Source organism: Lepidochelys kempii, chromosome 1 (assembly GCF_965140285.1).
Source record: "Lepidochelys kempii isolate rLepKem1 chromosome 1, rLepKem1.hap1, whole genome shotgun sequence".
Lineage (NCBI taxonomy): Eukaryota > Metazoa > Chordata > Testudines > Cheloniidae > Lepidochelys > Lepidochelys kempii.
Window position 1 is genome coordinate 9,995,253 of NC_136380.1, and position 23,139 is coordinate 10,018,391.

General features: G+C 54.3%; 1 protein-coding gene across 1 annotated transcript in view; it reads left to right on the plus strand.

The window, feature by feature from the left end:
• Positions 1-365: 365 nt before the first annotated feature.
• PDE2A (phosphodiesterase 2A) overlaps positions 366-23,139 on the plus strand; it is a 366,524-nt gene continuing 343,750 nt past the window's right edge. Inside the window, exon 1 of the mRNA XM_073333785.2 lies at positions 366-664. Coding sequence (XP_073189886.1) covers positions 597-664 — 68 coding nt within the window. The 5' untranslated portion in view covers positions 366-596. The remainder of the gene's footprint in view (positions 665-23,139) is intronic.

The window sequence follows — 23,139 nt, forward strand, 5'->3', positions numbered from 1 at the left end:
CACCAGCTGAGGATCTGGCCCAGCGTGTGTAGATTTCACACACACACACACACACACACACACACACACACACACACACACACGCTGCTGCCCGGGGTGGCCGGAGTTAGTCCGAGTTGAACAAAGGCTTCTCCCCCATCCCCACGCCGGGCCGGCGATCCCCCAACCCCGCTGCAATCAGCAAACTCCACCCCAGCCGAGGCGCTGGCCCTTGGCCCTCCCCGCGGAGAGCCCGGCCCCCTCCGCCCCCGGCCGGCCCCGTCCGCCGGGACCCGCCCCTGGCTCCAGCCCCCTCCTCGGGCGCTGCAGGGGCCGCGGGCGCGGAGCGGCTCCGCCGCGGGGCAGCCCGGGCGGGTGTTTCCCTCTCGCTCGCTCACACATGCTCCCTCGCTGCACCCGCCCACCCTGCATGCTCCAGCGAGCTGCATTGGGATCGGTGACGGCTCCCGTCCTCAGACACCCGCCCCCGAGCCAGCTCCGGGAGCCTCCGCCGCCGAGGCGAGCCGGGAGAGAGAAGGGCGCCGGGACCTCTGGCCAGCAGCATCCTCAGCCCTCGCCTCCTCCTCCTGGCCGGGCTGGCGAGAGGATGAGGAGCGATGGGCCAAGCTTGCGGCCACTCCATCCTCTGCCGGAGCCAGCCCTACCAGCCGGCCGCGTCTGACATGTGAGTGCCCGGCGCGCCGGGGGTTCTAGCCCGGGGGGCGCTGGCTGGGGCCGGGGGGGGGGGGTTCAGAGGGAAGAGGGGAAAGCGAGGAAAGGACGAGTGATGGAAGGGGAGAGGAGCCCGCGAACGGAGCCGAGAGAATGAAACCGAGCGGGAGGGAGGAAAAAGTTCTTCCTGTCTCAGAGCCGGGAGAGAGGGTAAGAAATAAAGAAGAGAGACCCAGCGACTGGGGCCGGCTCCCCTGGGGGTCTGGCCAGCCCCCGCCCACCCCTTGCTCCGGACACCTGCCCTAGCTGGAGCGGTTGCTGCTGCCTGCCGGGCATGGGGTTGCGGGAGCCAGGGCTTGGTATTTCCACAGTGGGCACTGCCCTCTGACATGTCCCTCCATGCCACACGGACCGGGTGGGGACGTGGGATGGAGCAGATCCAGGGGGCTTGCTTTCCGGGCGCCTCGCTCAGCCCTTCAAACAACAGCTGGGAGCGCAGCAGGGCGAGATGCCCCCTGGTTGCCTGCTGCCTCAGTTTCCCTTCAGTTGCTTTAGTCTCGCCCTTTGCAAATCCCCCCTGTGTGGAAGGAGGGAAGGGATGGCATGGACGTGGCGTGGAAGCCAGGTTAGTGCAGCCCTGTGCGGGCACATGCATGAGCCGTTTCCCAGGGAGCAGCTAGAGAAATGTTGGACTCATTTTGTAAAGGGCTGTGTGTGTGTGTGTGTGTGTGTGTGTGTAGACTTTGCACTGGCAACTACAACTCTCAGTGTACCACTGACGTGGGAAACACTGTCATTTCCACGCTATAGGAATGCTGACACCGGTACTGTTGTACCTGGCAGCTCCCTTCCTGGGAGGGGCTGAGTTCTGCATCTGGATTTGATTTACCCCTCCTGTGACTCCCCCCGAGAAACCCTAGGGGGGCACTTGGCCGGGTGTGTGGAGCGTTTCCCAGAGGGATGGCTCCGAGGCAGGCACGGTCAGTCGTATCCGAACTGTTGGCAGCCTTCTTAGCATCTGTGCAACTTGCCTCAGGTAGCACGTGAGCAGGATTCATCACCGAATTTGGTCCACGGGTTGGATCGTTAGCTTCCTTGGCCTGGGCTGGGCACTGACGGGGAGTGGGACGCGAATGCTGATCCGTCTCCCCGCTGTTTGCAAAGCCGCTCCTGTGCAGCCAGGGAGGAGGCTGGAGTTTTAAATTGCTCGCTGTCTGTTTCACCCTGCCATGGCTGGGTCAGGGTCAATGGAGGGCCTGCTGGATCCTCGGGCTGTCTCTCCGTGGCAGTCTGCCAGGAGAAGGCAGCGAGCGTCCCGCATGGTGCCAAGGGGAGGGCACCGTGCGCTCAGCAGGGACACTGCTTTGTGTGGGTTTCTTTGTTTGCCCGGGTAAGTCACCCGTGTTCAGACAATGGCTGAACAATCTCAGCCCATGCAGCGAGGCCCGCTCAAGACCGGCTTGTTATTAGAAGAGGTCGCCCCAAACATCTCCCTCCTCTGCCTCTCCGAGGAGCCCGAATGGAATCCCTTTGGCCAGCCCCCCGCCGAGTGGGTTGCCCTCTGTACAGCGCCACTCGCCTTAGCCATTGTTTTAAACCTGCTGGCTCTGGTGCCAGGCAGAGTAATTATTTCCCCCCGGGGGGAGTCGTTTGTCCAGCCGGTCCCCTGATCCTCTGGTTGCTGACATCTTTCGTGCCCACCCACGAGCGTGCCCCGGTGTTGCTAGGTCTCACCGCTGTCGCAAGCGAGGGGAAACTGAGAAGTGAAACTGCCGCGTGTTGCAAGAAGCCACAGCTCCCCTTTTACCCAAGAGCTGATTTGCATCTGAAAGCAAGCAGCAGCAACAGCGGGGTGCTGCTCCCAGCCAGCCTGGCTCTTGGAGCAGTGCCTGGGGAGCTGTGGGACCCGAGCGGCTTTAATAAGGGGGGGCATACAAAGAGGCTGCCCTCTTCCTTTCCCCAGCGCCCTCCAGCTCCGCTGCGGTGGGCAGCAGGCAGACCCTGTGCTGTCATTTGCAGTGGGCACCAGCTTCAGTTGCAGCAAGTCCAGCCCAGCTGGAAGCGGGGAGGCGAGGAGTCTGCAGCAGCAGCGGTGGGGGGGGGGGGGGGGGAAGATCCATGTGCAGCTGCTTCCCAGCTGGCGAGCTCCCTGGCTCCATCTGGCGGATGGCTCGTGAGCTGCCTGCTGTGGCCAGCAGCGAAGCTCTCCCACTAGGAGAGAGCAGGGGGCTTGCTCTGTGCCCAGCTGGTCCACCCCATTCTGGGCAGAGCGAGGATGGGATCCTGATCACTCCCTTTCTGGCAGAACACGGGGAGATGGGCACGGATAGCGGATGGAGTGCTGGGAGCACCCCTCTCGGAGTACCAGTGTTGCTTGGATTTGTCCTGCCTCTCCTGTGAGCTCCCCGGCTGGGCCTGTCCGACCCACAGCCAGCCCTCTTCCCAGGAGCTGTTGGACACAGGTCTGTCAGCGCAGTAGCCGTTCCGTGCATGGGACTGACTCTTCTTCCACATGGACAGGCAATGGTGCCAAGCACACCCACTCCAACTCCATAGTTGCACTGGGCCACGGATGAGTAGCTCAAAAGCTGATGCTTTCCTCCTGATCCCTGCACTCTAAGAGCCCTCTTCTCCCCCTGCAGGGCAGGAGCAACCTGTCCATAGATCTCAAAGAGCATCAGAGAGAGAGGCAAGTGTCAGCACCCCCATGCTACCGATGGGGAAACTGAGGCACGGGGAGATGAAGTGCCCTGCCCACGGTTGCCCGGCAGGTCAGTGGCAGAGCTGGGACTAGAACTCACATCTCCTGTCTAGTGCCTTCTCCCTACACTACAACCGCAGGTGCAGCTTCTGGGTGGGTGCTGGATCATGTGATGCCACCAGGCCTCGCGGGGGCACCTCAGTGGCATGATATGCTGCCCGACAGAGGGCTTAGAGCCCAGACCTAGAAGTCAGGGCTCCTGGCTCTGGCCGTGGGCAAGTCATGCCAGCCAAAATGATCACAAAACCTTGAATCCCTTACCTGGAGGGTGCTATGGAAGGGTTGTTAGTGCTGGCGGACGGGGTCCCACAGACAAGGCCAATATGATGGAGCCGATGCTGGGCAAAGAAACGGGGGCCGGAGGGGGGGCGAGAAAAAAGGAGGCTTCCATGTATTAACAATCATTAGTAAAACAGGGCTGGGTTGAGGAGCAGCTGCCATAGGCAGACAGGTACAGGGCTAGTATTAAGATTAACCTGAGGTGTTAGCCTGGTGTCCTCCCTGGCTGGGGAAGATCGTGAGGAAGGACTGGAGACATCAGCTCCCTCAAAGCAGTCACATGGGGGCTCAGCTCAACATGACTTCTTTGCTTCAGTTTATAGGGCTAAGTGACTTGCTCAAGGCAAGGTCTCCAACCTCCGCCACCCGGGGCTGAAGCTGAAGCCTGAGCAATGTAGCTTCGTGGAGGCCCCCTGTGGCGTGGGCCCCCAGGCAGTTGCCCTGCTTGCTGCCCCCCTAACGTTGGCCCTGGCTTTTATCTGCAGAAAACCATTGTTGTGACACAGGTGGGCCAGGGAGTTTTTATAGCGGGCGGCGGGGGCTCAGAAGGGAAAAGGTTGAGAACCCCTCCACTGCAGCGTGATCGGCACATGTGCTCCGTGTCGCAGCGGGGTTTTCAATAAGCCTTGAGTGCAAACCTGCTGAAGGCCAGCGTTTCCTGGAACTGAACCAGCCCCCCTTTCCTCTGGGCGACCCTTTCCAGCCCTGGCGGAATGAGCGAGCAGGACGCCGCACGGTGCGTTATTATCCAGGCAGCCTTTGAAGTCAGCGGAGCCTGCCAACTAACGTAGGGCTGAGCACGCGGCAGAGAGCTCCAACCAGATTGGGTCACCCGGTTTCACACTTTAGCTGGGGTGTAAGGCGTTGCTCATTGAATGCCAGCCTTGCACTTCCCGAGGGGGATCTGGAGCAGAGCTGTCCTCCATCCTGCACTGGGAGAGACATCCCAAATCAACTTCCATTCTGAGGCCCTCGCAGGATAGGCCCAGCGGGGCATTTTGCACAATTTAGTGCTGCCTGTTTGTTTGTGCATTTTGTGCTGTTTGCTTCAGCTGAAAGATGGGAATCAGCAAACTGAGGGACAGATGTTCAACCAGGCCAGTGCTCCAAAGCCTACTGTCACCCACTTCTCAATCCCCAGGGCTGCCGAGGGATGATCCAGCTTCTGGTGTTACCTAGAGCAGCCTCAGGGGTATTCTAAATGATGCTGGCTGCTAAAGGCCTCTTCTGATTTGTCACCACCCTGCGGGGCTAGGAATGAGAGCTGATACCATTGGAAAAGGGAGCTGTCCATCTTTCCAGTGAAAGACACTGTGTTTGCTTCCAGCCCTGGATGCACCAACTGTAAAGTCTCTGATGCCTAGGAAAGCCACACTAGGTCATTTCTCAGATCCTTCAGTATTAGATACAGGGATCCAGCTAGGTATGTGGAATCACTTATGTCTCCTGTACAACCCTGAGCACATTGTTGGCGCCTTGCAAATAACAAATAATCAGAAGAATAATCAAATGTAGGATGTTAAAGGAATTAATCCCATTGTGTCTGCCGGCTGCTGGCCAGACACTGCAGCAGATGCTGTCAGTTAGTATGGGCTCTGCTCCACTGGTCATGACTACATCCTGCAGCCAGCACTCAAACAGGGAGGGGAGCTTTACCACCTGAGCCAAAAATGACTCTGTTCCTAGATGAGGTGGTAGGAAATGATGTGGCTGCCTCCTTCCCAGCACAGGGCAGCATCCATAGTGTAAACATAACATGAATGCAAAGTGCGTGTCACGTTCCCCAGCTAATTGCTGTTCCATAAGAGAACAACAACCTACTACTGCTGGTTGCTGACGGAGCTGCTCCTTTAGCTCAAGTGGTGGAGGGCAGTGCTGAGTGCCCAGGTTTCAAATCTTGCTGTTGACTTTTGCTGGGAATTGTTTTGTGAGCGTGTGGCTTGGGAGGCCAAACCACCAAGGGGATTTTTTTCCTGGGAAGCAATGAATGATCTAAATGCATTTCCAGGAATAGCTAAGGTTTCTCAAGCCAGTCTCTCCCCTCTACTCTCGCTCTTTCACTGCTGCTAGATTGCTGCCTGCCTCTTTCCCAGCTCCCACGTGGCTTCCTGATAGCTGAGCTGGTCGTTAGCCAGAAACATGGACACGCTGGAGTGTGGAGGAAGCTGTCCTGGGACACTCTAGCCATGCCGTCCTGCCCTGCAAAGCGCTGAGCTGTGTTACTTAATGGATGGGGCTGCTCATCTGAAACAGGGAGGGAGCTCAGTAAATCACTTTCCTCACCAGGGCTGTGACTGCTGATGTAGCTACATCAGCAAACGAAGAGAAGTGTGTCCGTTAGCCCAAGCGAAGCAGGGACTGGGCTACTTAAAGAGAGACCAGACAAAACACCGGACAGTGTGCATCGGATCACAGGATACGAGTTCTGTGAGAATCAGGGATGGAAAAGACCTTTGCAATAGGAATGGATCTGGACAGCCCCCTAGCCTCTTAAATTTGGGGGTGTTCTTTGATCTCATTCCAGGCAACAGCCCCCTAATTTAGAACAGGCTGAACCAAAACCTGGACCTAGGTGCTTTGGGGTCTTCAAAATCCAGATCCAGAATTTTGCCCCTTGAGCTCAGGTTTAAACAGTGTGGGGCCCCTCTCCCTGCATTCCCTGGATAAAGGACACACGCGCACAGCCCAGTTATGGGAGGCAGGGTAGGGCGCCAGCCTAGGAAGCGGGAGACCTGCAGGCAACTAAGGCTAGTGGGTGTAAATTAAATTGAGTAACATGTATCCTCCGACACACCCGTCTAGTTCTGACTGTGAACCCATGACTGAGAAATAGGAGGTAAGGACAGCTCTGGAAAAAGATCAGAGCCACAGCGACTTATGCATGTTCCCAGGCTGATGTGGCTCTATGCTAAAACGTCGCAGTAATTTCATACCTCACCTCTCACCAAAACGCCAGCTTCTTTATGAACAGTTTCAAACACATTCCATATGGCTATGGGACAAAGCACAGAATGAATATGAAGAGAGAAATAATTCATGCCACGGTGGATCTCAGCTTTCCAGTGCCGTCCATTTCTACCTGTCTAGATTCTTATATTGCCATTGTGGTATCGCATCCTAAATACACGATAACAAACACCAGCCTAGGGTTCTGTCTTTTGCTCCGACCTGGTGGGTGACCTTGAGCAAAGCACTGCCCCGCTACGTGCCTCAGTTTCCCCTTTGACTTGTCTAATCAGACTGTAAGCTCCTTGGGGCAGGGACTGTCTTATTATGGTCTTGTCTCCACTCGAAACCACAGCACTCACTGTAGCGACAGAAGGGGTTCTTCTGTTGATCTAGCAGTGTCGACACTAGGGATTAGGCCGGCTTCACTGTGTCACACACTTTCTCACTATGACTCAACTTGAAGCCTCAGCAAGGAAGTACTCTGCAGCCTATCATCAGCAACCCTTAGAGTTAGTTATTAGCTTGCACTTTTCAGCTGGGTGACTCAGAAGACACTGAGGAGTTATTTATAATGAGCAGTTGAAATGCTAAGACTGCTTAAGAGTTTTATTTTTCTTGCGCTGTTATAAGCCACGGGCCAAATCCAGCTGCACTTACTTCTCCCAAGGCTGAATGTGGCTCTGGCCATGCGACGACTTTCCAGTGCCGATCTGGGAGGTAACAGCAGCTATAATTATATCGAGGTCTTATATAGCACTTTTCATCCAGAGATCTCAAAGTGCTTTACAAAGGAAGTTTGCCTCATTAGCCCCATTTTTCAGATGGGGAAACTGAGGCACAGAGAGGTGCCTTAGCTCACTGAGCAGCTAGTGGCCAAGGCAGGAATAGACCCCAGGTCTCCTGAGTCCCAGTCTAGTGCACGATCCATTCAGCCTACACTGTACATGCAGAGAGTGCTTTAAGGGGTTGGCCTACACACCTGATTTGGATCCCAGTATTCCTCTTAAAATCAGTGCTGTTCCGGCTCCTCTACACCTCAGTGCCCCACCCCCGGCAGCGTGGGGGTGGGGTTAAAGCAGTGTGGGGGCTGTGGCTAGAAAGCAACATGCGGGCGGGGCTACAGGGCCAGACTGGCAGGGAGACGCTGCAGTTTAGGACTACACCACTGCTTCAGATGGAGTGAAGGAAATATACAGAACACCTAATCATCCCATGGAACTCACAGCCACAAGATATCACCGAGGCCCAGAGCTTAGCAGGAGTCAAAAAAAGAAAAAAGGCGTTTGTATGGGTAATCCGAACATCCATAGCTATGTTAGCAAGGTTTACAAAATAGCTAGAAGGGAGAGAAACCTTGATGCTTCAGCATATAAGCCATCATCCGATTGGTGGCATGTCTTGGAGCCACGGGTCTGGTGCTCTTGAACGGCTCAGGAACAGGGCCTGGGAGGAGCCCTTCAGTGTGTCAGCCTCCTTAGGGTCACATTCTCACTGGGATGAGCCCCTTGGCTTCACCGCCTCCTGGGACTGACCCTCAGAGCCTTCAGCACCCTTGCTTCACCCCGTGAGCTCCCTGCAGCGAGTGCACCTGGATTGGACACCTGAGGGAGACTCCAAAGGGAGCAATGCACCCCTACCTTCCTTAATCTGGAGTGACTCTGAGCTCGCGGTGGAAAAGCAGGAGGGTTTATTAGACGTCTGGAACACAGCATAGAAAGTCCTTAGTTAACAGATCTCGCCATTAGGAAATGCTTCCTTTACAGAAATAGACCTGAGCTGTGAAGTCTGAATCAAGAGCTAGATCTAAACCTAAAGCCAAAGTTTTCCCCACCTTCTGGGCTGCTTGCATTCAGACCTATGGGTCAGGGTCAGCTCTCTAGCCAAGCTCTCTGTGGCCTCGTTTCATTCAGGCAGCACGCTGAGCTACACCCCTTTACCAGCCAAGAGCAATCCCCCTTCCTCCTTGCGTCTGCCTCCCTCCTTCTGCCTCCATGTAGATGGTTATCAGAACCACAGACCCCATGGAGTCTGACACGTTTAATTTAAACAACAACACAGCAGCACTTTTGCCGGCACGGGCCCAAGGCAAGAGAAACGCAAGGATTAGATCAAGGAAATGAGGCCAGTTGCAAACAAACTGCTCACATGGGATTAGTCATGGGGCTTGTCACAGAATTACATTTTCTAGTCGCCGGAGCACTAGCGATGGACGCAGGCGGGTGGCACAGGTGGGGAGATGGATTCGGGGGACCCACAAGACTGACAACTAAAAGGGAGCTGGTGGTATGGTCCAGGCTCTGGACTGGGTTGTAGGAGAGCTGGATTTAATTCCTGGCTCTGTTACAGACCCCCTCTGGGGATCCAGAGCAGTTGGGCTTGCCCCTCTCCATAAATAGGGGTAAAATTCACCCCCTGCAGAGCACCCACCCTGCTCAAGCCCTCTGAACAGAAACAGGACTAGACAGGAGGGAAGCTGTCATGGGCAGGGTGGTAGCTGAGGATTTGGGTGGCCGGGATTTGATCCCCCAGACTTTGGACAAATCATTCCAGGGACGTCTAAACACAGCCGCTGAGGCTGTAATTTCCACTTTACTAAACATACCTGTGCTCGCCCCGATTGAGCTAGTGTGCTAAAAAGTGCAGCAGCATGGGCTAGCGGTGCTGGGTACAATCCTGCCTGACGTCCTGGAGGTGTACTGGGACAGACAGGCCATGCAGACATGGCTACCCTGCTTTGATCAGTGGGCCCGCTCAATCTGAGCTAGCGCTGGGTACCTGTACCCGAGCTGTAAATTATACCCCCAGCTGCAGTGTAGACAAATCCTTAGTGTCCGTGCCTCAGTTTCCCAACTGTCCAACGGGGGATAATAGCCCTTCCTTAACTCCCGGGGGAATTACATGAAGGAGTCCGTGGTGCCGTGCGCCAGTGAAGGCCATATACGTATCCCACCGATACACGAAACAGACCGATTCTGGGGTCGGGTCTTGCTGCGTGGCTGCAATGAACGTGTTTTAAACACTATTGAAAACCTCACGGCGGCAGTATCCTTTTAAGCGGAAGAAGCAGGCGTGGGCGGGGGGGATGTAGGTAGCCTTCAAATAAAAAAATCGCAGCATGCAGGACACATCCAACAGTTAAGGGGGACGCTGACTTCAGAAAAGGCTTTCATCTCCTTCTTCAAGCCAAGCGACGACTTGTCGCCTCATTATTTTATTACCCGCGATGCTAGGCAAGACATTGTGCCTTGGCACTGTCACCGCCCGTGCGCTGCCCTCGTCCACTGGCCCCAGTTCAGAACGGCCGGCGCGGATGTGCTTTGCTGGATAGGGACGGAGGCAGCGTACACCAACGCTGTGCGGAACGGAGGACGTGGGACAGACGATCTCCTCTGTAATAAGAGACAGGGCAGCACAGGGCCGGCCCCCGACAGGCGATGGGAACCTCCTCCGTGGGGCTGAGTGCCCTTTCATTTACGTCCTCTTCAGTGGGAGCTGAGGGACCTTTCAAGATCAGACCCATACTCCACCTCTCCTTTGCTTAGAGAATGGGAGGACATAGTCCAAATGTCCCAGGGCGCTGCTGCTGTCTGCTCAGCACTGCCCGTGAATTGTTTGCCCATGTACTCTGTCCCTCTGATGGCTGTGTGATATCTATCGAGGTGCTGGCAGGGCGGTTAAAACCCAGAGCCTTCAGCTTCAGTACATGGATGGACAGTGGTACTGACAGTAGCATTAGGTTTGTATCTTCTTTGCAGACCAGCCACCCGAGGGAGATAGAGTCATAGTCATCTGAGAAACGTAGGAAGTCCCAGGCAGGCTGGGGGTGGGGTGATGGCACTGGCCTGCAGAGCTGGCCTCCCACCTTCGCCACAGGTTCTCTGCACAGCCTTGGGCAAGTCACTTCATCTCTCTGGGCCTCGTCAGGGAAAGGGGGATCACAATTCTGTCGTGTGTGTTCAGCCTGCCAGCTCTTTGGGGCAGGGACTGGCCCTCACAAGCGGTTTGTGCAGCGCCTAGCACAATGGGCCGTCAGCTTAATAGGGACTGGAGTACAAGTATCCAGCATTTTCATACAATAGAGCCTCTCTGTGGTGCTTCTCTGGCCCCCGTCACTGAGGTGTCCCGATCGTTAATGTAGTTAGCCTGACAACACCCCTGCAAGGTGGTCACACAGGAGGTCTAGGGCAGTGCTTCTCAAGCTATCTGATGTGGGGGATGGGCAATTTTTTTTCCCAATGTGCGCGCGGACCGGCAGCCGATTGCTCGCGGACCGGCACCGGTCCGCAGACCACCACTTTGAGTAGCACTGGTCTAGGGGACAGCAAGGAACTGAAGCCAGGTCTCCCAAGGCCTAGTCTAGAGCAAGAACCGCTGGGCCGTCTTTCCTCACACAGCCTGTGCCGGCGGCTGGCTAACGATGCAAGAAGGGACGGTCAGGTCCTTGAGTCAAGGCGCTCACCCAATCTAGGCACAGACGGAGGTTGGGGGATGGGGAACAGAGACGCATGGCAGGCAGCAGGGCCAGGATGGTCTTTAAGAGGACTGAAGTGTGGACAGGGTAGGGGCTGTGGGGACAAGCTCAGGCAAGTGGCACTGGGCATTGTGGGGGGCCTGCGGAAGAAGCATGGGGGGGACTGTGTGAGAAAGCTGCTGGTCAGGCAGACGAAGCTGGGAGTATCAGCGGAGAAGAGGGGGACGGAGGGAGAAGAGGAGAAAGAGGAGGGGGCACAGTTCTGGACAGCTTTGAGGCTAGCAACAAGGAGTTTCAATCTGATGCAAGAGCAGACAGGGGGCCGAAAACCCCAAGCTGCGTTCTGACCGCTCTGCTCTTGTTTCTCCTCCGCGGTGATTAAAATCTCCCACACCGAATCCCATGAGCATCACCCAACAGCATCGCACAGGAGGAGTTTTTAACGTCATCCAAGCCGAGGGGGTAGTTGGATGGGCCCCCTATGGCTGACAGGTGCATTTAACAAGCTCCATGGGGTAGCCCCAAGATAATTAGGGTTTGTAGACAGATGGCTGCTTAGTGCACATCGCTAACTCATTTTATTTTCAAATGAGGAGTCTGGACCAGGGGTCGGCAACCTTTCAGAAGCGGTGAGCCGGGTCTTCATTTATTCACTTTAATTTAAGGTTTCGCGTGCCAGTCATACATTTTAACATTTTTTTAGAAGGTCTCACTCTCTAAGTCGTTATATTATATAACGAAACTATTGTCGTATGTAAACAAGGTTTTCAAAATGTTTAAGAAGCTTCATTTAAAAATTAAAATAAAATGCTGATCTTACGACACCGGCCTGCTCAGCCCGCGGCCAGCCTGGGGTTCCATTCACCTAGGCTGGCAGCAGGCTGAGCAGGGCCCTGGCTAGCAAGGGGCCGGCAGCCAGGACCCCAGACCGGCAGCGGGCTGAGCAGGGCCGGCAGCCAGGACCCCAGACCGGCAGCAGGCTGAGCGGGGCCGGCAGCCGGGACCCCAGACCGGCAGCAGGCTGAGCGGGGCCGGCAGCCGGGACCCCAGACCGGCAGTGGGCTGAGCGGGGCCGGCAGCTGGGACCCCAGACCGGCAGTGGGCTGAGCGGGGCCGGCAGCCGGGACCCCAGACTGGCAGTGGGCTGAGCGGGGCCGGCAGCCGGGACCCCAGACCGGCAGCGGGCTGAGCGGGGCCGGCAGCCGGGACCCCAGACCGGCAGCGGGCTGAGCGGGGCCGGCAGCCGGGACCCCAGACCGGCAGTGGGCTGAGCGGGGCCGGCAGCTGGGACCCCAGACCGGCAGTGCCGCTCAGCCCACTGTTGGTCTGGGGGTCCGTCCGCTGGCTCCTCCCAGCCAGGGTCCCGGGTGCCGGCCCCACTTAGCCAGCTGCTGGTCTGGAGTCCCTGCCCTGTCCAGATAGAGTAGGTACCTACCTTCTCCCTGGTTCTAGCCCATTCTCTTCCCCTCTCTCTGCACTGAGCTGAGGGTGGGAGTGTGCCGAGAACAGGGCTGGGGGTGAACGAGCAGGCTAGGGATTGGGGTGCAGGGTTTGGCCAGGAGCTAGAATGAGGGAGGGGGCTCAGGATTGGGGCAGGGATGAGGGCAGAGGGCTGGGTGTATGTAAGGAGGGTTCAGGGGTCAGGGCAGAGGGCTGGGGGTGTGCAAGGGGGGTGTAAGGGTCAGGGCAGAGGGCTGCGGGTGTGTGTGTGGGTGCAGGGGTCAGGGATGTGTGAGGGGGGTGCAGGGGTCAGGGCAGAGGGCTGGGGGTGTGGTCTGGGGTCGTGGGGGTGCTCCCAGCCTCCTGCCCTGAGCGGCTCACGGCAGGGGGCTGGAGGGGATATGCCCTGATTCCACCCCCCTTCCCCAAGGTCCCCGGAGCAGAGAGCGCGCTGCGGCTCTGCTTTTCCCTCTCCCCTCCGTAGCAAGGGCCCTCAGCTGAAGCAGGGAGGGAGAGAAGGAGGGGCAGGAACCCAGCACGCTGGGGGAAGAGGCAGTGGGAGGGGGAAGCTTGCCTGCCCTGCAAGGAGAGAGCAGTGGCGGGGGGCGGGCGCGGAAAAGAGCGGGCCGGGCAGGATTTTTAGTGGCACGCTGGTGTCTGCCTGGGTCCGGTAGACAGCAGTGTGCCATTAAAAATTGGCTCGCATGCCGTGTTTGGCACGCCTGCCATAGGTTGCCGACCCCTGGTCTGGACAATGAGCTCTGAAATCCTGCAGAACTCCTTAGAGAACCGTTCTCTATAACTCGTAACTGCTCAGCACCTCGCCTGCAATTCACAGTCTACTACAGCAAGAGATGCACACTTTCCCCGTTAAAGAACGGGGCCTTGCTGTTGCTAACTTGAAGACCTGGGGACACATAATCGGATCTCACCCATGTGCCCAACTTTGGATTGGGAGCCAGGGGAGTTGGGTGCCTGACCTGGCTCTGCCCCTGACCTGGAGGAATCATATTAATTGGCTCCTTCAGGGGAAATTGATGGTTGTCACCTGTGCCACGGAGCTGGCCTGATTTCTCTTTAGTGTAAGGTGGCCCCCAGCACTCTGAGCATACTATGTAGATTCATGGGTTTATCCTCCCAACACCCCTGTGAGGTAAGAGAGGGCTATTGCACCCATTTTGGAGATGGGGAAACTGAGGCAAAGAATAATTAGAGGCCAGGATTTTCAGAATTGCTCAGCCCCCCTTTTAGGCACCAAAATAAGCAGCCAGATTTCCACAAGAGCTCAGCACAAGGGGAGACGAGCTCTGTTGAAAATCTGGCTCCAGTTGTGGGCTTTGAGGATTTGAAAACTTGGCTCTTTGTGTTTTGCCCAGCATTCCACAAAGAGTCTGTGGTAGAAGAACCCAGCTCTGGGGAGGTCCAGTCTAGTGCTTTAACCACCAGCCCATGGCAAGAGGGGCTGTCGCATCTAATAAACCTAGGCTCATATCAGGAGTGCTGGGATCCAGGATAGGTGCCACTAGGAAAATCTTGATCCAGATCCAGGTTCGAATTCCAGATGCTTGCTGCAGTTTGGTGCTGTTAAGTTCCAGAGCCCACCTGGACAAGGATCCTTAGAAGGAAAAGGAAACAGGCCCAGGTCCTCCAAGGTATTTAGGCTCCAACTTCCTCTGAAATGGGCCACGGTCAAGCGGCTGGATCATGGCGCATCAAACACACTGCTTTAACTCAAAACATATTTGTTCTTTCTATTGTGCTGAGTCTGACTCCTACAGTGGAACCGTACACGGCGTTAATTACAGGGTAATTAGGGACTCAGTATCATTAGCTTCCATGATATTGTTTGATCACACTAGCTGCATTTCCACCCCACATCCTCTCCCCCACCCCATCCCACCACTGCCAGTAACTGCTGCTTTGTGTCAGCGTACCTGGCCCCCGATCATAAGACTAAAGGCAACGCTTTGGGTTAAGTGGCACTAATTATACCTGGGTGTGTGGTGGCAAATTGGAGCATTGGTCTGAAATCAGCAAGACGAAATTCAATAAAGACAAGTGCAAAGTACTACATTAGGATGGAAAAAAATCAAAAGCATAAGGACACAATGGGGGATAACTGGCCAGGTGGGAGTGCTGCAGAGAAGGATCTGGGGGTTAGAGTGGATCACAAATTGAACATAAGTCAACAAGATGATGCGGTTGTTAAAAAGACTGATATCATTCTGGCATGTACTCACAGGAGTATCATATGTAAGACATTGGAGGTAATTGTCCCGCTCTGCTAGGCACTGGTGAGGTCTCAGCTGGAGTACTGCATCCAGTTCGGGGTGCGATGCTTCAAATCCATTAAGGACTTTTATAAAGAGGATGATGATCAATTGTTCTCCATGTCCACTGAAGGGATGGTGTATGGTCTCCGCTCAGGTTCTGGTTGGGAAGCGTGGCCTAGTGGTCACGGTCACAATGCCAGACTGCCAGGTGGGTTGTGGGGAGGGGAGCCCTGGCCCTCCCACTCTACCGGGCTCCGACCCAGGGCCCTTTGGGCTACCAGTAACCTGGCAACCAAGACTACTTAAGGCTGTCCTCCCTGGGCCTCTTCTTCTCATCTCCTCCTCTGAGGTCACCTCAGTCCAAAGCCTTCACCTGATGGAAAAATCCAAATCCCAAGGAAGCAAGAGGGATTCGCCACTGTCCAGGGCCACAGGATACTTCCCTCTCTGCGGAGGGTCCTCCCTTTCTTCACGGAGGGCCCCTTTGGGCAGCTGCATCAGAGCCGTTAGGTTTCACTCTGCTCTGCTGGAGCTGTGGGCTGCTCACCTTCAGCACCAAGTGCCAACTGAGCTAATTCACTGCCTTTTAATTCCTCCAGCAGATGGAGCATTTGCTGCAGGTGTGGTGGCGCAGGGCTGGCAGAGCCCAAAATGAGCCCTTAAGCCCTGGTTTCTTGGTGCGGGGTTTGTACACCCCATCACAGATGACAAGCAGTAATGGGCTTAATTTGCAGCAAGGGAGATTTAGGTTAGCCATTAGGAAAAACTTTGTAACTCTCAGGGCAATTAAGCTCGGCAATCGGCTTCCAAGTAGGGTTGCCAAACCTCCAGGATTGTCCTGGAGTCTCCAGGAATTAAAGAGTGACCTGTAATTAAAGATTATGTCATGCGAGTGCATCCAACCAAAATTGGCATCCAACCAGAAATACAACCAGGCGTCCAACCAGGAACTGGCATCCAACCAGGAATACATCCAACCAAAATTGGCAACCCTACTTCCGAGGGAGGTTGTGGAGGTTTTAAGACCAGGCTGGACAAACCTCTGTCAGGGCTGGTCTAGGTGTACTTGTCCCTGCCTCAGCGCAGAAGGCTGGATTTGGCGACCTCTCGAGGTCCCTCCAGCCTGACATTTCTATGGTTCTATAATGCAAGAACCCCTGTGACAAGCAGTGATGGAATAACTGACCCTTGGGTCGTCTCTTTCCTAACCTCTTGAATTTGGCGCATACCCTAAAGCACGAGGCTTTTCCAGACTGCAATGAGCATCTACTCACTGTCAGGCTGGAAGGAGGTTACTAGTGGAGTTCCTCAGGGATCGGTTTGGGGACCAATCTTATTTAACCTTTTTATTACTGACCTTGGCACAAAAAGTGGGAGTGTGTTAATAAAGTTTGCAGATGACACGAAGCTGGGAGGTATTGCCAATAGAGAGGGGGACCGGGATATCCGACAGGAAGATCGGGATGACCTTGTAAACTGGAGTAATAGCAATAGGATGAAATTGAAGAGTGAAAAGTGCAAGGTCATGCATGTAGAGATTAATAACAAGAATTTTGGTTATAAATTGGGGACTCATCAGTTGGAAGTAACAGAGGAGAAAGACCTCAGAGTATTGGTTGATCACAGGATGACTATGAGCCGCCAATGTGATATGGCCGTGACAAAAGCTAATGCGGTCCTGGGATGCGTCAGGCGATATATTTCCAGTAGAGCTAAGGAGGTGTTAGTACCATTATACAAGGCACTGGTGACACCTCACCCGGAATACTGTGTGCAGTTCTGGTCTCCCATGTTTAAGAAGGATGAATTCAAACTGGAACAGGTACAGAGAAGGGCTACTAGGATGATCCGAGGAATGGAAAACCTGTCTTATGAAAGGAGACTCAAGGAGCTTGGCTTGTTTAGCCTAACCAAAAGAAGGTCGAGGGGATATATGATTGCTCTTTATAAATATATCAGAGGGGAAAAATACCAGGGAGGGAGAGGAATGATTTAAGCTCAGTACCAATGTGGACATAAGAACAAATGGATATGAACTGGCCATCAGGAAGTTTAGACTTGAAATTAGGTAAAGGTTTCCAACCATCTGAGGAGTGAAGTTCTGGAACAGCCTCCCAAGGGGAGCAGTGGGGGCAAAAGACCTATCTGGCTTCAAGACTAAGCTTGATAAGTTTATGGAAGGGATGATATGATGGGATAGCCTAATTTTGGAAATTAATTGATCTTCAACTATTAGCAGTAGATATACCCAATGGCCTGTGATGGGATGTTAGATGGGGTGGGATCTGAGTTATTACAGATAATTCTTTCTTGGGTGTCTGGCTGGTGAGTCTTGTCCACATGCTCAGGGTTTAGCTGGTCGCCATATTTGGGGTCAGAAAGGAATTTTCCTCCAGGGCAGATTGGAAGAGGCCCTGGGGGTTTTTCGCCTTCCTCTGCAGCGTGGGGCACTGGTTACTTGCTGGAGGATTCTCAGCACCTTGAAGTCTTTAAACCACAATTTGAGGACTTCAGTAGCTCAGACATAAGTTAGGGGTTTGTTACAGGAGTGGGTGGGTGAGATTCTGTGGTCTGCATTGTGCAGGAGGTCAGACTAGATGACCCTTCTGACCTTAAAGTCTATGAGTTTACCACGAGGGACACATGCGGAGCCACATGGGAGATTGTTGAGGGTGCAGTGCAAGCTTGGAAAGGCAAGATGTCCCCTGGAGCGCATGCAGAGCGTCACCGGGTTGAATGTGCATGTCCCAGGAAAGCCACAAATATGTTCTGATCTATACCAAAACTGACTCACCAGCTGAGCTCCAGGCAAAAATGTCTGTGTGCCCATAAGAACATCATAAGAACGGCCATACCGGGGCAGACCAATGGTCCATTTAGCCCAATATCCTGTCTTCCGACAGCGACTTGTGCCAGAGAGAATGAACAGAACAGCCAATCATCGAGTGAGCCATCCCCTGTCATCCACTTCCAGCATCTGGCAGTCAGAGGTTTTGGGGCACTCAGAGCATGGGGCTGCATCCCTGACCATCGTGACTAATAGCCATTGATGGACCTACCCTCCACGACCTTCTTTGATTATTTTTAAAATCTTGTTGTAGTTTTGGCCTTCACAACATCTCCTGGCAAGGAGTTCCACAGGTTGACTGCGTTGTGTGAAGAAATTCTTCCTTTTATTTGTTTTAAACCTGCTGCCTATTAATTTCATTGGGTGACCCCTGGGTTCTTGTGTTATGTGAAGGAGTAAATAACACTTCCTGATTCACTTTCTCCACATCAATCATGATTTTTGAAACCTCTATCGTATCCCCTTTTAGTCATCTCTATTCCAAGCTGAAAAGACCCAGTCTTATTAATCTCTCCTCACATGGAAGCTGTTTCATACTCCTAATCATTTTTGTTGCCCTTCTCTGTACCTTTTCCAATATATCTTTTTTGAGATGGGGTGACCAGAATTGCATGCAGCATTTAAGGTGTGGCAGACCCTGGATTTGTACAGTGGCATTATATTTTATGTCTTGTTATCTATCCCTCTTGCTTTAGGACCAAGACATACTGCTCTTCGCTCAGAATCTTGAATGTGGGATCAGTGATATATCTGAGCCCCCAAATGAGATCGGGGTCCCATCATGCCAGGTGCTGGACACACACATAGTGAGAGACAGTCTAACTACACAAAGAGCGGGAGGGGAAACTGAGGCACTGAGCATGGACGGGACTTTCCAAGGCATGTCCAACAGGTCAGTGGCAGGACCAAGGATTTAGTAAGACTCAAAGTGGGATTGGACATTTAGATGGAGAAGTATATCTAGGGTTAGAACAGCTGATGGTAACAAAAATTTTGGAGAGGATATAATACCTCATGCTCCAACCCAATCACTGTTGGGGATGAGACCTTATTAGGGGACAGATTATCTCACCTCTGCCTAAAATGGGGTTTCTTGCACCTTCCTCGGAACCAGCTGGAGCCAGTCACTGTCAGAGGTGGGATACGGCTCTGATACAGGCCAGCACTTCCTAGGTAGCCAGAAGCAGAACACAGATCTGCTGATTTTTAAGCAGGGGCAGATTGACTGGCCCACACTGTTTCTCCAATCTCCTGTAATAAAACACAGCATCTGAGCTGTGCAGCATGGGGTTGTCAAGGGGAGGACATGCTCCTTGGATACCGTGGTGCTGAAATCAGCCTGCTGGCTTAGCAACACCGCACCTTCCCGGCCGCACCACGGCAAAGTAAGAAGTGCCCTGTGCACTCTGGGGTGGAGTGCGTTGGGGCCTTGCCTCTCATGACTGAGTGAGGTAGGCCTGGTCTACACTGACAATTTAGGTCGACATAGGTACAGCGCCCAGGGGTGTGAAAATCCACCCCCCCGAGAGCCGTCGCTATGCCGACGGAAGGCCCGGAGTAGGCGCAGCTTGGGGGATGGAAGACCGCTTCCGTCGACCTCGCTGCCGTTGCTCGTGGCGGTGGTGTCCCTGCAGCGATGGAAAAACCCCTTCCGTGGCCGCAGGCTACGTCTACACTATGCAGTTGCGCCACTGTAGCCACAGTGCCGTAGCAGGGTCCCTGGAGTCCCCGTAGCCGGGACAAGCCTCCTTTCCCATTCCCCAAGCCCGGTTCCCCTTCTTCTCGCCCGGCTTAGCTAAGGAGCCCTGACGCAGTCCCAGCCCGAGATGCGAGTCCCCCACCTGCCCGGCCATTAGCCCCTTTTCATGGCCAGATAAATTGCCCCAGTTGCTCCACAGACAGTTCACCGCCAATTTTTTGCTGTTTGTTATGCTGAAGGTCTGGTATGTAGGTTAACTTCTGGGGGTAGGAACAGAGAGAACGTTTTAGAAGCCCCGCAAGGCTGTGTCGGATCCTCTAACGCTGGTGTGAATGACACACAGCAAGGTGTCGGTAAACTAGAATTCAGCCCTCTCCTTCTTCTCCTCCTGCCTAGGATCAAAATAACTCCAGGGCCCGATCCTGCTGGGAGCCTAGCATCTCTTGTGACACGCTAGGACATCCTGGACCCCCTTCTGTCCTCTGCTCAGGAGCTCAAGCCTTTATTGTAACAACCAGGAGGAGGGACAGGCCCAAAACCTTCCATCTCTCCACCAGCAGTCTGTATCCAGCCCCAGGTCAATGGCGATCAGCCGCTGATCATCATCATCTGGAGGTCATCTAGCCCAGTTCCAGGTCTCCCTAGCATAAGTGCCACCAACACCTCACTGGCACAAGAACAGAGAGGGCGTTCCTCTATTCAGGGTCTGTGGGGGCCTGCACAGAGCTCGGGGCAGCCCTGAGTTGCATCCCTGCTTTAATGAGCACTTCAGTCACCCTGATCAACCCACCCCAAAATGCACCTGGGGCTGCTCGGAGGTGACACAGAGAAGGTGCTCAGCACAGAGGCCTGCCCTGCCCCTGGTGTATTGCCTAGGGGAAGGGGAATGTTTGGAGAAGGGCGGGGGATGTTTCTCTGTCTCCTTTTATTGCCTATTTAGGTAATGAGGATGAGGCAGTGAAACAAAAAGATGATACATTCAAACCAGAGGAAAGGAAGCACTTTCCTGCACCCCTGCCATCTGGTGTTAATCTGTGGAACTCATTGCCACAGGATTTTACCCAGGCAAAGAGCTGAGCAAGTGTATGAATGAAATTAACCCCACAGAAGAAATGAACCCTTGTGCCTCAGGGCATAAGCTGCTCACCAGCTGGGGGCACAGAAGGAGTACTCCCCTGCTCCATGGTTCAGTGCTGCACAATTCGGTGCATGATGGGAAGTTTAATGCCTCTTTCTGAAGCACCAGCATTGGCTGCAGTCACTGACTACCCCCTGGCCCTGGTGCCAGCCTAGCTGGTCCAAAGTGACTGCAGGTCACTGCTGAATTGGGACTCTTGTCAGCAATCTCAGCAGACAGGCCAAGGGCTGAGCGGCCCATGGGGACTAAACTGACCTGTCGCCCCTAAAGGAGGTCCCTGCAGGGCCGGGCTGTGGCAGCCTGAGGACTGCAGAGCCTGTCAATCCCGCAATGCCAAATTCACCCCACCTAAAAGGGGACCCGTCATGGCAGAAATGCCCCCCTCTCTGCTCGGAGCCTGGGTCCAGCCGGAAGGAACAAGGCTACAACTTGACCCAGGGCTCCCTAGGGCTCCGGCATCCTTTTCTGGCACAGGGGGAACCTCACAGCAGCTCAGACAGAGCGAGAGGCTGAGGAAGCGGGTAGCCCTTCCGCAGCTGGGAATCCAATGTGTCTGGGATCGAATGGGAAATGAGCCAGAGCTCAGTGCAGAAAGCTGGGCGGGCTGGGCCGGCTTTTCACAGCTGGTCAAAGGCATGAAGTAGGCAGGATACAGGGCAACATGGATCAATTCTCTGGCAACATCCATGTTCCTACTGTAAGGGACAACAGCGGCAAGGCATCCCCCACTGCAACTTGAGACCATTGCTCTTTGTTCTGTCGTTGGCCACTACTGAGACCAGCCGAGCTCCATCCTCTCTGGAACGCCCTTCAGGTAGTTGAAGGCTGCTATCAAATCCCCCCTCATTCTTCTCTTCTGCAGACTAAATAACCCCAGTTCCCTCAGCCTCTCCTCATAAGTCATGTGCCCCAGCCCCCTGATCATTTTCGTTGCCCTCCGCTGGACTCTCTCCAATTTGTCCACATCCCTTCTGTAGTGGGGGGGGGGGCCCAAAACTGGACACAGTACTCCAGATGTGGCCTCACCAGTCCTGAATAGAGGGGAGTGATCACGTCCCTCGATCTGCTGGTAATGCTCCTACTAATGCAGCCCAATTTGCCGTTAGCCTTCTTGGCAACAAGGGCACACTGCTGGCTTATATCCAGTTTCTCGTCCACTGTAATCCGCAGGTCCTTTTCTGCAGAACTGCCGTTTCGCCAGTCGGTCCCCAGCCTCTTGCTCCCTGGCTGGTTTGTTTATTGTCTGTTTAGTTTATGAGGATGAGGCAGCACATGATGAAACGAAAAGATGATGCGTTTAAACCCGAGGAAAGGAAGCACTTCTGCCCCATCCCTGCCATCTGATGTTTAACCTGTAGAACTCATTGCTGCAGGATTTTGCCCAGGCAAAGACCTGAGCAACATTCAAAGCGACTTGGGAACAGGTGTGTGAATGAAATTAATCCCACAGAAGAAACAAACCCTTGTGCTAAAGGGCACCAGCTGGGGGCAAAGAAGAAATGCTCCCCCGCTCCATGGTTCAGTGCTGCATAATTTGGTACATGACGGGAAGTTTAATGCCTTGTTCTGAAGCACCAGCATTGGCTGCAGTCACCGAATCCTGGACTAAGTGGTCTCTCTGTGTGGCAGTTCCTGGGTTTTGTCCATATAGAATCTAGCTCCAGGGATGAGTAATTACATCAGTGCTGGCACTAAGGAGTCCGAGATAAGGGGGGAAGGGTTGCCTAGGAGTTAGGGTGCTACCTGGGTGATCAGGGTTCAATTGCCAGTTCTGCCACACGCTTCTGTGTGACCCTGGTCAAGTCACTTAGGGGAATTGCAGCCCAGAGAAACTATCCTTGCAACTGGGCTCACAGCCCTGCCCTGCCTTCTAGAGATCTGTGAGGATAAATACACCAAAGGTTGTGAGATGCTTGGGTACTGCGGTGATGGGGCCACAGAAGTACCATCAATAGAAGCAGCCACTCTGCCAAGAGGGTGAAAGAGGGACAAAAAGGGAGGAAAAAGAGAGCAAACGAGGCATCTCCCCCTGCATCAGTGACACTGTACAACATCCCATCCAGGCAAGGAGAGCGCGGCTCTGCCGGTGACAACTAGCCTAGCCCCAGTGGGGCGAGGCTGAATGTCACCAGCAAGGGATCTGGCCTGGAGTGGTCAGTGAAACCTACAGGAGGAGGGAACGTCGCTGATCCAACAAAGAGCCGAACTTTCCTTTGCAGGCAGTGGGAGATCAGGCCCTGCGGCAGCAGCCTGTCCTGAGAACGTGTCCAGGAAGCTGAGGTTAACACCCTGGTCTCCCACTAAGTGCCAGGGGATCTTTCCTGAGTGCAGTGCACAGTGCCTTGACTGGATGATAACCCAGCGCTGCTACAGCAAACGTAATGAAGCTGCTCCGTCCCCTTGCAGGGCTTGTGTGCATTACTATTCATGCACTCATTACAGCCAGGCTGACTCTTAATTATGAATAATATTTCTTGTGAACTCAGCCACTGTTCTCCCGCACTGAGCTCCAGCTTCCTCGAAGCCAGCAGGTCCCAAACTGTCCTGGTTAATCCACCACCTTGTGAAAACAGTTACTGGGGTGGCACATCAGGCTCACATGTCCCCAGGGGTGCACGTATCATGGCCTG